Raw genomic sequence first — 14,910 nt, 5'->3', positions numbered from 1 at the left:
TGCATTCTGTCGTTCCTGGAGGATTAAATTGAAATTGGAACCAACTTTCTATGGCTTGTTTTAGAAATAGTGATATTTGGGAGTTGATTTCCTTTTAAAACAACTGAAAATGACAGGTTGCAATCTGAATAAATGGAAAAAGGCCATTCTTGAACATGGAGTGAGACAATCTTACTCATTTGCTAAAGAACCAGTTCGGATTTAAGTATAACTTTTGTATGACTGAAGCTTTTAGTGATAGGTCTAATGCTTTAATATGTAATAATTTCTGTTCATATTCATTATATAAATAGGCCCATTTAATTTTGTCTGGCTTGCCGTTCCAAAGAAAATATAATATTTTTTTTCTCATATAATTTAAAAAGCTGTTCGCTAGGCGTAGGCAAGACCATAAGCAAATAGGTAAACTGGGATAATACTAAATAGTTAATCAGGGTGATTTTTCCACAAATAGACAGGTATTTACATTTCCATGTTAGCAAGATCTTATCTATTTTTACTTACTTTCTATTACAATTTATTGGAGTGAGATCATTTATTTCATTTGGGATATGTATTCCGAGTATATCCACATCACCATCAGACCATTTTATTGGAAAACTACAAGATAACGTAAGAATTGTATTTCTTTGTGATCCAGTACGTTCAAAGTATTCATTTTTCAGTCCATACCTGCTCAATCAAAGTATTTGAATGAAAACAAATATATTGTGAACCCAGGTCTGTCCTGTATGAGTTTCTCTATTTCTAACTCTGCTTTTCCTGTACCCTGGGGAGGAAATCAGGAATAAATCCCAGCTGCCGCCGACCCTCATCCTGTCGTCTATGCTGAGTCTGGTCCGCTACCACTTGGGCACTGTGGCCAAAGTCTCCTTCATCATTACCCTTTTGGAGATCCCTCAACTCATCCTCACCTAAACCAACAACCTGCTCAAAGGCACAGTACTTCCATTATTATGTTCACTGTCTTAGATCCACAGCCAGCTCAATGGAAAAGTATGTCCTTTATCAGAGTACAGAACTGTGGAACCAGTCTCGAAGTGGCGCCGGAGAAGATGGCTGCCGTTTTACAGCCCTCTAACCAATTGTACTACTATGTGTGTTTTTTCGCGTTATTTGTAATTTATTCTGTACATAATGTTTCTGCCACCGTCTCTTATGACCAAAAATAGCTTCTGGATATCAGGACAGCGATTACTCACCTCGTATTGGATGAAGATGTTTTCTTCAACGAGTCGGACGCGAAGGATATCCTACAGACACCCGAAAAGGCCCAAATCCCCGTCATTTGCATGATAAAGAGACAGAGATATTGTGGACATAGGTCGATGTGCCTTGTAAGGATTCGACTGCGAGCGAGTAGACTGCCTCTTCCATCAATCCTATTAGCCAATGTTCAATCATTTGATAACAAATTGGAGGACCTAAGATTACGGTTATCCTACCAACAGGACATTCAAAATTGTAATATCTTACGTTTCACGACATGGACAACATACAGCTGACGGGATATACGCTACATCGGCAGGATAGAACGGCTGACTCCGGTAAGACAAGGGGTGGCGGTCTGTGTATATTTGTAAACAACAGCTGGTGCATAAAATCTAATACTAAGGAAGTCTCGAGGTTTGGCTCGCCAGAGACCTTAATGCAGGGAAACTTAAATCCGTTCTACCTAATTTCTACCAGCATGTTAAATGTGCAACCAGAGGAAGAAAACTCTAGACCACCTTTACTCCACACACAGAGACGCATACAAGCTCTCCCTCGCCCTCCATTTGGCCAATCTGATCATAACTCTATCCTCCTGATTCCTGCTTATAAGCAAAAACTAAAGCAGGAAGCACCAGTGACTCGGTTAATAAAAAAGTGATCAGATGACGCAGATGCTAAGCTACAGGACTGTTTTGCTAGCACAGACTGGAATATGTTCTGGGATTCTTCAGATAGCATTGAGGAGTACACCATATCAGTCACTGGCTTCATCAATAAGTGCATTGATGACGTCATCCCCACAGTGACCGTACGTACATACCCAAACCAGAAGCCATGGACTACAGGCAACATCCGCACTGAGCTAAAGGGTAGAGCTGCCGCTTTCAAGGAGCGGGACTCTAACCCAGACACTTATAAGAAATCCCGCTATGCCCTCCGATGAACCATCAAACAGGCAAAGAGTCAATACCGGACTAAGATTGAATCGTACTACACCGGCTCTGACGCTCGTCGGATGTGGCAGGGCTTGAAAACTATTACAGACTACAAAGGGAAGCACAGCCGCAAGCTGCCCAGTGACACAAGCCTACCAGACGAGCTAAATCACTTCTATGCTCGCTTCGAGGCAAGCAACACTGAAGCATGCATGAGAGCACCAGCTGTTCCTGATGACTATGTGATCACACTCTCCGTAGCCGATGTGAGAAAGACTTTTAAGCAGGTCAACATTTAAAAGGCCGCGGGGCCAGATGGATTACCAGGACGTGTACTCCGAGCATGTGCTGACCAACTGGCAAGTGTCTTCACTGACATTTTCAACATGTCCCTGACTGAGTCTGTAATACCAACATGTTTAAAGCAGACCACCATCGTCCCTGTGCCCAAGGACACTAAGATAACCTGCCTAAATGACTACTGACCCGTAGCGCTCACCATGTAGCCATGAAGTGCTTTGAAAGGCTGGTCATGGCTCACATCAACACCATTATCCCAGAAACCCTAGACCCACTCCATTTTGCATACCGCCCCAACAGATCCACAGATGATGCAATCTCTATTGCACTCCACATTGCCCTTTCCCACCTGGACAAGAGGAACACCTACGTGAGAATGCTGTTCATTGACTACAGCTCAGCGTTCAACACCATAGTGCCCTCAAAGCTCATCACTAAGCTAAGGATCCTGGGACTAAACACCTCCCTCTGCAACTGGATCCTGGACTTCCTGACGGGCCGCCCCCAGGTGGTAAGGGTAGGTAACAACACATCTGCCTTGCTGATCCTCAACACGGGGGCCCCTCAGGGGTGCGTGCTCAGTCTCCTCCTGTACTCCCTGTTCACCCATGACTGCATGGCCAGGCACGACTCCAACACCATCATTAAGTTTGCTGACGACTCAACAGTGGTAGGCCTGATCACCGACAATGATGAGACAGCCTATAGGGAGGAGGTCAGAGATCTGGCTATGTGGTGGCAGGATAACAACCTCTCCCTCAACGTGATCAAGACAAAGGAGATGATTGTGGACTACAGGACAAAAAGAGGACTGTGCACACCCCCATTCTCATCGACGGGGCTGTAGTGGAACAGGTTGAGAGCTTAAAGTTCCTTGGTGTCAACATCACCAACGAACTATCATGGTCCAAACACACCAAGACAGTCGTGAAGAGGGCACGACAAAGCCTATTCCCCCTCAGGAGACTGAAAACATTTGGCATGGGTCCTCAGATCCTCAAAAAGTTATACAGCTGCACCATCGAGGGCATCCTGACTGGTTGCATCACCGCCTGGTATGGCAACTGCTCAGCTTCTGACCTCAAGGCACTACAGAGGGTGGTGCGTACAGCCCAGTCCATCACTGGGGCCAAGCTTCCTGCCATCCAGTATCTCTATACCAGGCAGTGTCAGAGGAAGGCCCTCAAAATTGTCAAAGACTCCAGACACCCTAGTCATAGACTGTTCTCTCTGCTACCGCACGGCAAGTGGTAACGGAGCGCCAAGTCTAGGTCCAAAAGGCTTCTCAACAGCTTCTACCCCCAAGCCATAAGACTCCTGAACAGCTAATCATGCTACCCGGACTATTAGCGCTCAAAACATAGTTAAAACTATAATTTTGATATCATGGATGCTCAGTCCTTGCATCCATAGCTCTGTCTATTAATCTGAGAGTGGTTAAAATGATCCAGGCCCATCCCTCAGCTGTTTACCAAAACAGAAGCGGGCAGCTTCTGTGGATTCGCTCTTTAAAGTGCTTTGTCACGTTCACCTACATCCAAAACAAGTTCAAAGGCTGAGTTTGGCTTTCATCATCAGATCAACTTAGAGAGGGAATAAGAGAAAAAACAGAGAAAAGGAATATCACTTTAAAGGATAGTTTTCCCTCTGTAAAATAATGATGGGTATATTATATGAATAATCAAAACAACATAACTTTAAGGACTACTTTTATTTTATTTGATCCCGTAGTCTTCATTTTCAGTAAATACAAGCATTTATTATCCATGTTTAGATGTACAGAACAGTTTACATTTTCATTTGGTGATCCTAACTGACCTAAGACAGGGAATTTTTACTAGGATTAAATGTCAGGAATTGTGAAAAACTGAGTTTAAATGTATTTGGCTAAGGTGTATGTAAACTAACGACTTCAACTGTATGCTAATTTGGAAATATATCGATACATGTAATGATTTGGAAAAGTAACTGATTTGTTTAATCAGTGTGTGTGATTGACAGGAGAGATGATGAGAGGGGCTGAATTTTGACCATCATTATTATCAGAGGGGGCTAATAATGGAAAGAGCTTCTCTGTAAAGGTGCATCCAGTGAAAGAGTAGATATGAGACCTGGCCTCCACATCATAAAAGGAGACCTGACCCTCCTCATAGTCCACAAACACCCCCACCTTCTGGGGCTTCTCTCTCAGGGAGAGGAGGATAGCGTGGGAGGTAGAGGCTTGGTACACATTCATGTCCCTTAGGTACAAAGTCCAGAGTCCATGCTCAGGGCTCAATGTGATATTACCCTTCCTGTCTATGGACTCTCTGGCCACTCCTAAAGTCCACCTAGTCTTCCCCTTAACCGTCACTTCATAGTAAAATCTCCCTGAGGAGAAGCCATTCTTTCCTAGGACAATGCCAAAACAGTCAAACCTTTTTGTATTGTCAGGAAAATTCTGTGGTGTGTCTCCATATCTTACTTGTTTCCCATCTTCAGACAGGATGAGCCAGCGATGTGCTGTATCAGGATCCAGAGTCACATCCACTGCATACTGCTGAATCCTCTTCAGTTTGACATCAGGCAGCTTCTCCATCTCTTTATTCAGTGTCTCCTCCAGCTGAGACACAGCTCTCCTCAGAGTCCCCACAAACAGATCACTGTGAACACTGATCTCAGACCAGTCCTTGGTGGGTGGAGGGTTGCACACTAGGGAGAGGAATCTCTGGAGAAGTTGGAGATGGTCCTCACTGTTTGAGAGCTGCTTCAGCTCAGTCCTTCTCCTCTTTAGCTCAGTGATTTCCTGCTCCAGCTCTTTAATGAGCCCTTCAGCCTGCCTCTCTACTGCTTTCTGCTTCTCCTCAATTGCCTTAACAAGCTCACCCTGGCTTTTCTTAATGGAGCGCACCAGAGCAGTGAAGACCTGCACACACTCTGCTTTCTCTCTCTCTGCTTCTTTCTTTCTAAGATCTACTGAGAGTTTGGTCCTTTTAACCTTCTTCAGTCGCTCCTGGATAATCTGCTGCACTTCTGCCTCAGTTTTCCCCAGTTGAGCCTTCCTCTCTCCACACTCTTCCTCTATAGGGACAGTGTCATGAGTCTTGTGGTCTGCCTCAATGCAGAACTGACACACACACGTCTGGTCAGTCCTACAGAACATCTCCAGGAGTCTGTCATGCTTCTTACACATCCTGTCTTCTAGGTTCACCACAGGGTCGATCAGTTTGTGTCTCTTTAAGGGTGGGGCTATCTGATGAGGCTCCAGGTGAGTCTCACAGTAAGAGGTCTGACACACCAGGCAGGACTTTAGGGCCTTGCGCTTCGTCCCAGTACAGACATCACAGGGCACTATTTTAGGTTTAGGAGGGGACCCATCTCTACCTCTGTCTCTCATCTTTTTAAAATTCTCTACAACCTCTCTGAACGTTGTATTGACATGAAGCTTAGGTTGTCTGGAGAATTTCTGCTGACACAGTGGACATTGACACAGGTCCTTGCTATTCCAGTACTTTGTGATACAGGCCATGCAGAAGTTGTGTCCACATGAAGTGGTGACTGGCTCAGTGAACACATCCAGACAGATAGAGCACAGGAACTGCTCTTCAGACTGGAGACTGCTGGAGGAAGCCATATCTAGACAGAGAAGGTGGAACTATAAATTATTTCCTGGAATGAGTCAGCTCCCGATAGTTTCAGTTCCATTGTCAACACGGCATTTAGAGACACTAACCAATCTTGATTAAAGTTGTTTAACCATACAACATACAGTATAAATTAGTCAATGTACAAAATAAAGTTAAACATACAGTAGGTACTGTAGTTGATAAAGAAAACAGGAGAATGCAAGAATTCACACAGTAGAATTTATCTTCACCTGCCCTTGTTAATCTCTACTCACCTGTATCTGTGTGTGAAAGAGTGTGGGTGCTTTCTCCGATTTTTTGGTACTATATACTGTAGTATTCTTTTTAAAACAGAGACTGCGTAGCTGTCGTAACAGATTTTTCAGAAGAGTTTGAGACAGTTTACTTGTGTCCGCAACACACAGTACGTCTAAACACTTCAGTTTCACTTAAAGTGATGTTGACATGCTCCTCCCCATCCAGTGTTGCTATGTGCTCTGGAACATAATTAACCCTTCACATGGCTGATCTCTATTCATTCTTTGTTTCATAGTAACGTGAGTCAGCATTTCCGAAAAGCAACTTGTCATTGCTACGCAACCAATCAAAACACGTTGTGAAGAACAACTTTGCATCCTTGAATGGAACATTCCATGTTACAACTCATTTACAAAGGACATCATACGCACAAATCTCCTCAAATGGAGCTTCCAAGTAGTCATTAGTCTCTACATTAACAGCACTCACAGACAGCTAACTAACAGTATGTTATGTGTACGTATATGTAGCTTTCACCATCATATCTACTCATGGCCAGTTTCTAGGAATTTTATTGGGGGGTTTTGTAGGCGTGTGGTGACGAGTCCCGTGTAGCTCAGTTGGTAGAGCATGGCGCTTACAACGCCAGGGTTGTGGGTTTGATTTCCACAGGGGACCAGTATGAAAAAAAAAAATTATGCACTCACTAACTGTAAGACAAATACAACTGACTAGCATAACAGATGATTAACAGGTACCTTTCTGTCTGAAAAAACTCCATCTCAGTCTAGAGCTTGTTTAAAGTCTTCTTGCATGGACATTTTTGGAAAGTTTGTGATTCTTTTTTTTTCTAAATTTGTGCAAGGTGTTCTCCCTCGCCTGTTAAAAGGATCATGTTACTACGGTGGCTCAAACATGAAATAGCCATTTACTCTGATAAGAAAGTTTTATATTACTTTCTGTAAGACAAATAGTGAAGTTGTCAAATATCAGAGGCAATGCATGATCATAACTGACAATATCTAAATTGTGGAAACGTTAAGTCATTACTAAACATTTTATGCAGATTAATAAAATAAAATGACAAACAGTCAATATCCACTTGTCTTTGTGAGAGCTGTGGGGCAAGAGAGGATCAGTTCAATCTTGGACATGGGTTTGTGTCTGTATGTCATTAAGATATCCACTAAGAGAGACAAACAATAAAACAACATACCCAAATATAAAAACAATAATGTATATATACCCAACAATAAAATAATATATTGAACGAAATGAAATGTTTGTGATGGTGATGTGGTGATTTGGAAATGTCCCTGTATCAGACCAGGGTTCAAAGTATATTTATTATTCTGTCAAATACGTTAGCTGCACTTGATTGAGCTTCCCTGGTGCATTGTAACCACATCATCAATCTGGCACCATAGAAATATAATTATTAAATGTCTATGTCTGGCACTCCATATACAGGCTCAGTCAAATGCTCAAAGTATCTGAAAGAAAACAAATACTATTTGAATCCAGGTCTGTCCTGTATCAGTTTGACTATTTCCTAACTCCATTTTCCTCGACCTTGTGGTGGATATCAGGAATAAATCCCAGCTGACCCTGACCGCTATCCTTTCCTCTATACTATGACTGGCCCACTTCCACCTGGGTATTGTGGCCATCCTTACCTTGATCCACAACCAGCTCAAAGGGAAAGTAGGTCCTCCATCACATTCAGCTACATCCACAACCATCTCAAAGGCTAAGGATGTGCCATTTCATTAGCTTCTCTTTGAGAGAGAATAAGAGGTTAAGAGAGAGACAAATCGTCAGCATTAGACCTAAATTATATTAATAATTAAAGCAACATAACTTGTATTACTTTTTAATTTCATTTGTGTTGATTGAAGTGACTATTGGCTTAGCAACTGCGTGATTCAGCAAGAATCCCAAATCGAATTATGCACTGCCTCCTATCTAGAGTATCTTTGATGACGGGTTGGGTTTGTGATGCTAACATTATCTCACAAATGTGACGATGTTTGAGGTGGAAAAACCTAAGCCGTTTATAATGAACAAGTCTCGTTCTTTCAACATTACATTGGCGACGATGTCTGGTATGCATGTAAACAAGTCTGAGGCACGCCATGCTAATGGTTAGTTCTGCTGTCTGTAAAGTAATGGGCAGACTGTAGGTTGACTCTTCTGCTACAATAAGATAGAGATCACTCAGCGCACCTTTTTTCCCATTCATCTTATTGGAATTCTCCCTAGGCGTGGGGCGGAGCTAGCATGTTGGAGTGAACGGCTGTGTGTGAGAGGCTCCCGCAACTTTTTTGCGAAATAATCTAACCTAACTTACTTTATTGCACTTGTTACAACAAACTTTTCTTTCTAATACAATATTGTAACTTTCTATGTGAAAATGCCTAGTAATAAGCGACCAAAGGACAATAAATCCACATCAGAGGCCTACTCCCCACCAAACAACGAGACAAACATGGCGGAAGGCACAGGTAACAACGTGACACTTACAGAACTTACCCGGGCTTTGGGAGAACTACGTGTTGCTATAGCGGAGGATCTTAAGGCTACTATTGCTGAACTGGACACTAAAATCGAGAGCACCATTCGAACGGTCGCTTCGCAGGGCCAGAGTATTGTGGACCTTGAGAAAGCTTCAGAATTCAACGCTGGTAGGATCGACGAGTTAGAGAAACTATGCACGTCATTGCAGGATAATGTGCAGAAGCTTTCTGTGAAAGTGATCGACCTGGAGGGCAGATCCAGGCGTCATAACCTTCGCGTGGTGGGTCTGGCAGAAGGGGTGGAGGCGGGCTCTCGCGCAACCGACTTCTTCGCCAAGCTACTGAAGGATGCAATGGGACCGGATGTTTTGGCGTCGGATCCCCTACTGGACCGTGCACATCGCACCCTTGTCCCAGTGCCTGGACCGGGCCAGCGTCCTCGCCCAGTAATCATCTGTTGTCACAGTTTCAAGACCAAGGATCTTATCCTGCGCGAGGCTCGAATGAGGGGCAACCTGTTACATAAAGGGCACCCCTTTCGTGTCTATGAGGACTATGCGCCCGATGTGGCAAAGCACCGCGCTGGCTACAGAGATGTCATGACCAAACTCTACAAACTCCATCTTCGCCCAGCCTTGCTCTTCCCTGCAAGACTAAGAATTACCCCGCCTTCCGGGGAGAAGATCTGGCTCTCCTCGGTTCTGGACGCAGAGAAGTTTGTCCGGGAATATACACCAATCCCCCGTACAGGTTAGAATGCCTTGTCATTGTGTGTTAAGGTCTGCTCACGGACTCGAATCCATACCATACCATAACGGGTGAAACCGTATTCAACGGTCTCAGCAAGGGCTACCGAACATGTAATACGATGAGCTGACCAATGGAGGGTGGTCAGAGCTCTCACTTAACGTTAATTTCACTTTCATTCCGACTGGGTTTAGAGCGATGCCTGTTTGGGACGCCTTCCAGGTCGGATCATTGACACTTTCGGATGGATATACTTATATTCCCCTATTTTTGTTTTGTTTCGTTATTTATTTTTCAATTCTTACATTATTCCTGTGCGTACATATAATAATAATTATTTGTACTTTATTATTATTTTCTCTTTAGCATTTTAGTATTATGTATGTGTATATTTTAAATTTGTATAGATTATTATTCTGGGGTATGCATGTTTGTGTATGTAGATGTGTGTGTATGGATGTATGTGTGTATGCGTGTGTACGTATCTGTATATATTTAAGAATATTTATTTTATATGTATATTTTTTTGGGGTGTGTGTATGTATGTGTGCGTGTATACGTGTGTATATGTGTGTGTGTGTGCGTATATATATACGTATGTGTGTGTGTGTATGTATGTAGGTATGCACATGTATGTATGTATGTATGTATGTATGTATGTATGTACAGTGGGGAAAAAAAGTATTTAGTCAGCCACCAATTGTGCAAATTCTCCCACTTAAAAATATGAGAGAGGCCTGTAATTTTCATCATAGGTACACGTCAACTATGACAGAGAAAATGAGGGAAAAAAATCCAGAAAATCACATTGTAGGATTTTTAATGATTTTATTTGCAAATTATGGTGGAAAATAAGTATTTGGTCAATAACAAACGTTTCTTAATACTTTGTTATATACCCTTTGTTGGCAATGACACAGGTCAAACGTTTTCTGTAAGTCTTCACAAGGTTTTCACACACTGTTGCTGGTATTTTGGCCCATTCCTCCATGCAGATCTCCTCTAGAGCAGTGATGTTTTGGGGCTGTCGCTGGGCAATACGGACTTTCAACTCCCGCCAAAGATTTTCTATGGGGTTGAGATCTGGAGACTGGCTAGGCCACTCCAGGACCTTGAAATGCTTCTTACGAAGCCACTCCTTCGTTGCCCGGGCGGTGTGTTTGGGATCATTGTCATGCTGAAAGACCCAGCCACGTTTCATCTTCAATGCCCTTGCTGATGGAAGGAGGTTTTCACTCAAAATCTCATGATACATGGCCCCATTCATTCTTTCCTTTACACGGATCAGTCGTCCTGGTCCCTTTGCAGAAAAACAGCCCCAAAGCATGATGTTTCCACCCCCATGCTTCACAGTAGGTATGGTGTTCTTTGGATGCAACTCAGCATTCTTTGTCCTCCAAACACGACGAGTTGAGTTTTTACCAAAAAGTTATTATTTTGGTTTCATCTGACATTCTCCCAATCCTCTTCTGGATCATCCAAATGCACTCTAGCAATCTTCAGACGGGCCTGGACATGTACTGGCTTAAGCAGGGGGACACGTCTGTACTGCAGGATTTGAGTCCCTGGCAGCGTAGTGTGTTACTGATGGTAGGCTTTGTTACTTTGGTCCCAGCTCTCTGCAGGTCATTCACTAGGTCCCCCCGTGTGGTTCTGGGATTTTTGCTCACCGTTCTTGTGATCATTTTGACCCCACAGGGTGAGATCTTGCGTGGAGCCCCAGATCGAGGGAGATTATCAGTGGTCTTGTATGTCTTCCATTTCCTAATAATTGCTCCCACAGTTGATTTCTTCAAACCAAGCTGCTTACCTATTGCAGATTCAGTCTTCCCAGCCTGGTGCAGGTCTACAATTTTGTTTCTGGTGTCCTTTGACAGCTCTTTGGTCTTGGCCATAGTGGAGTTTGGAGTGTGACTGTTTGAGGTTGTGGACAGGTGTCTTTTATACTGATAACAAGTTCAAACAGGTGCCATTAATACAGGTAAAGAGTGGAGGACAGAGGAGCCTCTTAAAGAAGAAGTTACAGGTCTGTGAGAGCCAGAAATCTTGCTTGTTTGTAGGTGACCAAATACTTATTTTCCACCATAATTTGCAAATAAATTCATTAAAAATCAAATGTGATTTTCTGGATTTTTTTTCCTCATTTTGTCTGTCATAGTTGACGTGTACCTATGATGAAAATTACAGGCCTCTCTCATCTTTTTAAGTGGGAGAACTTGCACAATTGGTGGCTGACTAAATACTTTTTTTCCCCACTGTATGTATGTATGTATGTATGTATGTGTGTGTGTGGATGTGTATATGTGTATGTGTGCACATATGTATTTTTAATTTTTTTACATTTTTATTTACTTTGTTATTTTTTTGATTGGGGGGTACGTTCAATTTATCAAAATCCTTGTTCCCTTCTCCTAACCCACAATATGTAACTGTACTGCTGTCTATGTCGGTTACTGATGGTTTATGTTTAGACCGGTATTGCTTAGCAATAGAATCTTGTGATGTTACATCTTGCTTATCTCAGGGATTGACCCAAGATGAACCTTAAGTGCGCAATATGTTTAAGTTGCAACTTATTCTGTTTAGGTTTATTAGATGCTAATTGAACACTTTAAGTGCGGGAGCCTCCTCAGTTCATATGTTAGTAGAAGTTCTAGGATAGTGAGAGGTGAGCGCATAGTTGGGATTTTATTTGTGTTTTACCTCTTGTTCGAGGTCGCGCCGTGCTTTTTTGGCATCGGCCAGACAATGTGTTTGTTATTTTTATTTTCATATTTTTTTTTGTCCTATGTGTGTATGCCTGTTAAATGTGGGTTGATGGGGGGGGTAAAGGTTGGGGAAAGTAGGGGAACAGGGTGGAGAGTAAAGGTGCTTGCGGGGGGGGAGGGGTGGGTTGGATACTGCTCGGGTGTAGGTGCTACATATGCTGATCGTGATGTTTGGGTGCGCTTTCTTACCTTTTTAGTGAGTTACAAGTTATGCAGGCCACCATAGGAACTACAAATGAGAGGAGGGCGGGACTTACATTCACTTCCTGGAATGTCAAGGGTTTAAACGAACCAATTAAGAGAGGCAGGGTCCTAGCCCACTTGAAAGCACTTTCGTCTGATATTATATTTTTGCAAGAAACCCATCTGAAAAACAAATCTCATAACAGACTTAAATGTAAGTGGGTGGGACAAGTGTATCACTCTAACTTCTCTGCCAAAACGAGAGGCACAGCGATTCTGGTACGGAAAGGAATTCCCTTTCTACATAAAACCACTATTGTGGATAAAGAGGGTCGTTATGTGATCGTAATAGGAGAGATCCATTCTACTTCTGTAACTCTACTAAATATCTATGGGCCAAACATTGATAACGCCTCTTTTTTCAAAAGAGTCCTTGCCCTGATTCCAGATATCTCCCATACTAACCTGGTCATTGGAGGGGACCTTAACTGTGTACTAGACCAATATTTGGATAGATCCTCTACCCGGCGAACCCCTACCTCCCATTCAAGCGAATTCTTGAATACCTACATAAAAAATTCTAACTTATTTGATATATGGAGGATCTCTAATCCTACGGGTAGGGAATACTCCTTTTACTCTCATGTCCACAATGTATATACTCGAATTGACTACTTTTTGGTTGATGCTAAATTACTCCCCTATACCTGTAATGTGAGATATCATGATATTATAATCTCTGACCACAGTCCACTCACCTTCTCCCTGAGATTGGGTGACATCGTACCAAACAAGAGGGTCTGGAGGTTGAATCCTCAGCTCCTCACAGAACCATCATTCTGTGAACATCTTAAAGACCAAATTACATTTTTCTTTGATACCAACGACAACACAGAGACTTCCCCAGCATTATTGTGGGAAACGCTGAAGGCTTATTTGAGAGGCTGTATCATCTCCTTTCAGACTGCCAGGAGTAGGCAAAACAGAAAAAAATTGGTAGAACTGGAGGGACAAATTCACTTACTGGATAGGGAGAATGCTAGACATCCATCTATGGAGAAACATAAACAAATTATGTCTTTAAAATTTAAATACAATCAGATCCTCTCGGCTAAAATTGCCAAATCTTTTCTCTATGCCAAGCAAAAATATTTTGAGTTTGGTGACAAACCACACAAATTACTCGCCAGACAACTTCGAAAAAACGTGAGTGACCGAATGATTCACAAAGTTAAATCTGCATCTGGGGAATTACTCTCCTCCCCCAAAGACATCAATGACAGATTCCGTCAGTTTTATGAGACTCTATATACATCTAAAGCGGATCCTAACCCCTTAATTATGCAAAACTTTTTGGAGGACTGTAATCTTCCTGCCCTGAACCAGGAAGACTCTAACTTCCTGAATAAGGAAATATCTCTTGAAGAAATTAGAGGAACAATTAAATCTCTAAAGAGTGGTAAGACCCCGGGCCCAGATGGATATCCTGGTGAATTCTATAAAACATTCAGCAACATGCTATCTCCCTACCTGCACAAAATGTTGGTTCGGGCCAATGAGGATGGAGCTCTCCCATCTACTTTGGATGAGGCGTTTATTACAGTTATACATAAGAAGGGTAAAGATCCGGAAGAGGTAGGGTCATACAGACCAATATCCCTCCTTAATACAGACCAAAAGATTTTAGCAAAAACTCTGGCTAACAGGCTTAGCACTTTAATTGGCAAATTGGTCCATTCGGACCAGACCGGCTTTATCCCTAATAGAAACTCATTCTTCAATCTCAGGCGCCTCTTCAACATTATGTATTCTCAGAGGTTACCTAACGTGGACCTTGCCGTTATATCTCTTGACGCCGAAAAGGCCTTTGACCAAGTTGAGTGGCCCTATCTATTCAAGGTCCTACAGAAATTTAATATTGGAGATGGGTTCATAAATTGGATCCAGCTTTTATATAGGAACCCCTGTGCGAGAATACTCACTAACCAATCAATGTCACCCCGATTTAACCTTCACAGAGGGACAAGGCAGGGTTGTGTGCTGTCGCCTATGCTCTTCGCCCTAATTATTGAACCTCTCGCTCAAGCGATCAGATCTAATTCAGCAATACACGGCTATAATACTAAAGATACTCTAAATAAGATTTCCCTATATGCAGATGATATTCTCCTCTATGTAACAGAACCCCAAGCTAGTATTCCAGCTATTCTTGAGGTGATTAATTTGTTTGGTACCTTCTCGGGATACAGAATAAATTGGAACAAGAGTGAATTAATGCCCATACGGTTGCAAAACACCTCCTGGCTAGAACATCTTCCAGTTAAGTTATCTTCAGAAAAATGTATCTACCTTGGAATTGTAGTTACCAAACAATACTCCTCAC

The 14,910-nt window shown here is 42.5% G+C and overlaps 1 protein-coding gene across 1 annotated transcript in view; it reads right to left on the bottom strand.

Moving 5' to 3' along the window:
• The window catches only part of LOC311112143 (uncharacterized protein), a 31,750-nt gene extending 25,333 nt beyond the window's left edge, over nucleotides 1-6,417 (bottom strand). The window contains exons 1-2 of the mRNA XM_084155118.1: nucleotides 6,331-6,417; nucleotides 4,443-6,065 (exon numbers count right to left, since the gene is read on the bottom strand). Of these exons, the coding sequence (XP_084011244.1) occupies nucleotides 4,443-6,063 (1,621 nt within the window). The 5' untranslated portion in view covers nucleotides 6,064-6,065; nucleotides 6,331-6,417. The remainder of the gene's footprint in view (nucleotides 1-4,442; nucleotides 6,066-6,330) is intronic.
• Between the last annotated feature and the right edge of the window lie 8,493 nt (nucleotides 6,418-14,910).

This window comes from Coregonus lavaretus, assembly GCF_964263955.1.
Source record: "Coregonus lavaretus genome assembly, chromosome: 38".
NCBI classification, from domain to species: Eukaryota; Metazoa; Chordata; class Actinopteri; order Salmoniformes; family Salmonidae; genus Coregonus; species Coregonus lavaretus.
The sequence above is the reverse complement of the archived record's forward strand: the minus strand, read 5'-3'. Positions and strand labels throughout refer to the sequence as shown.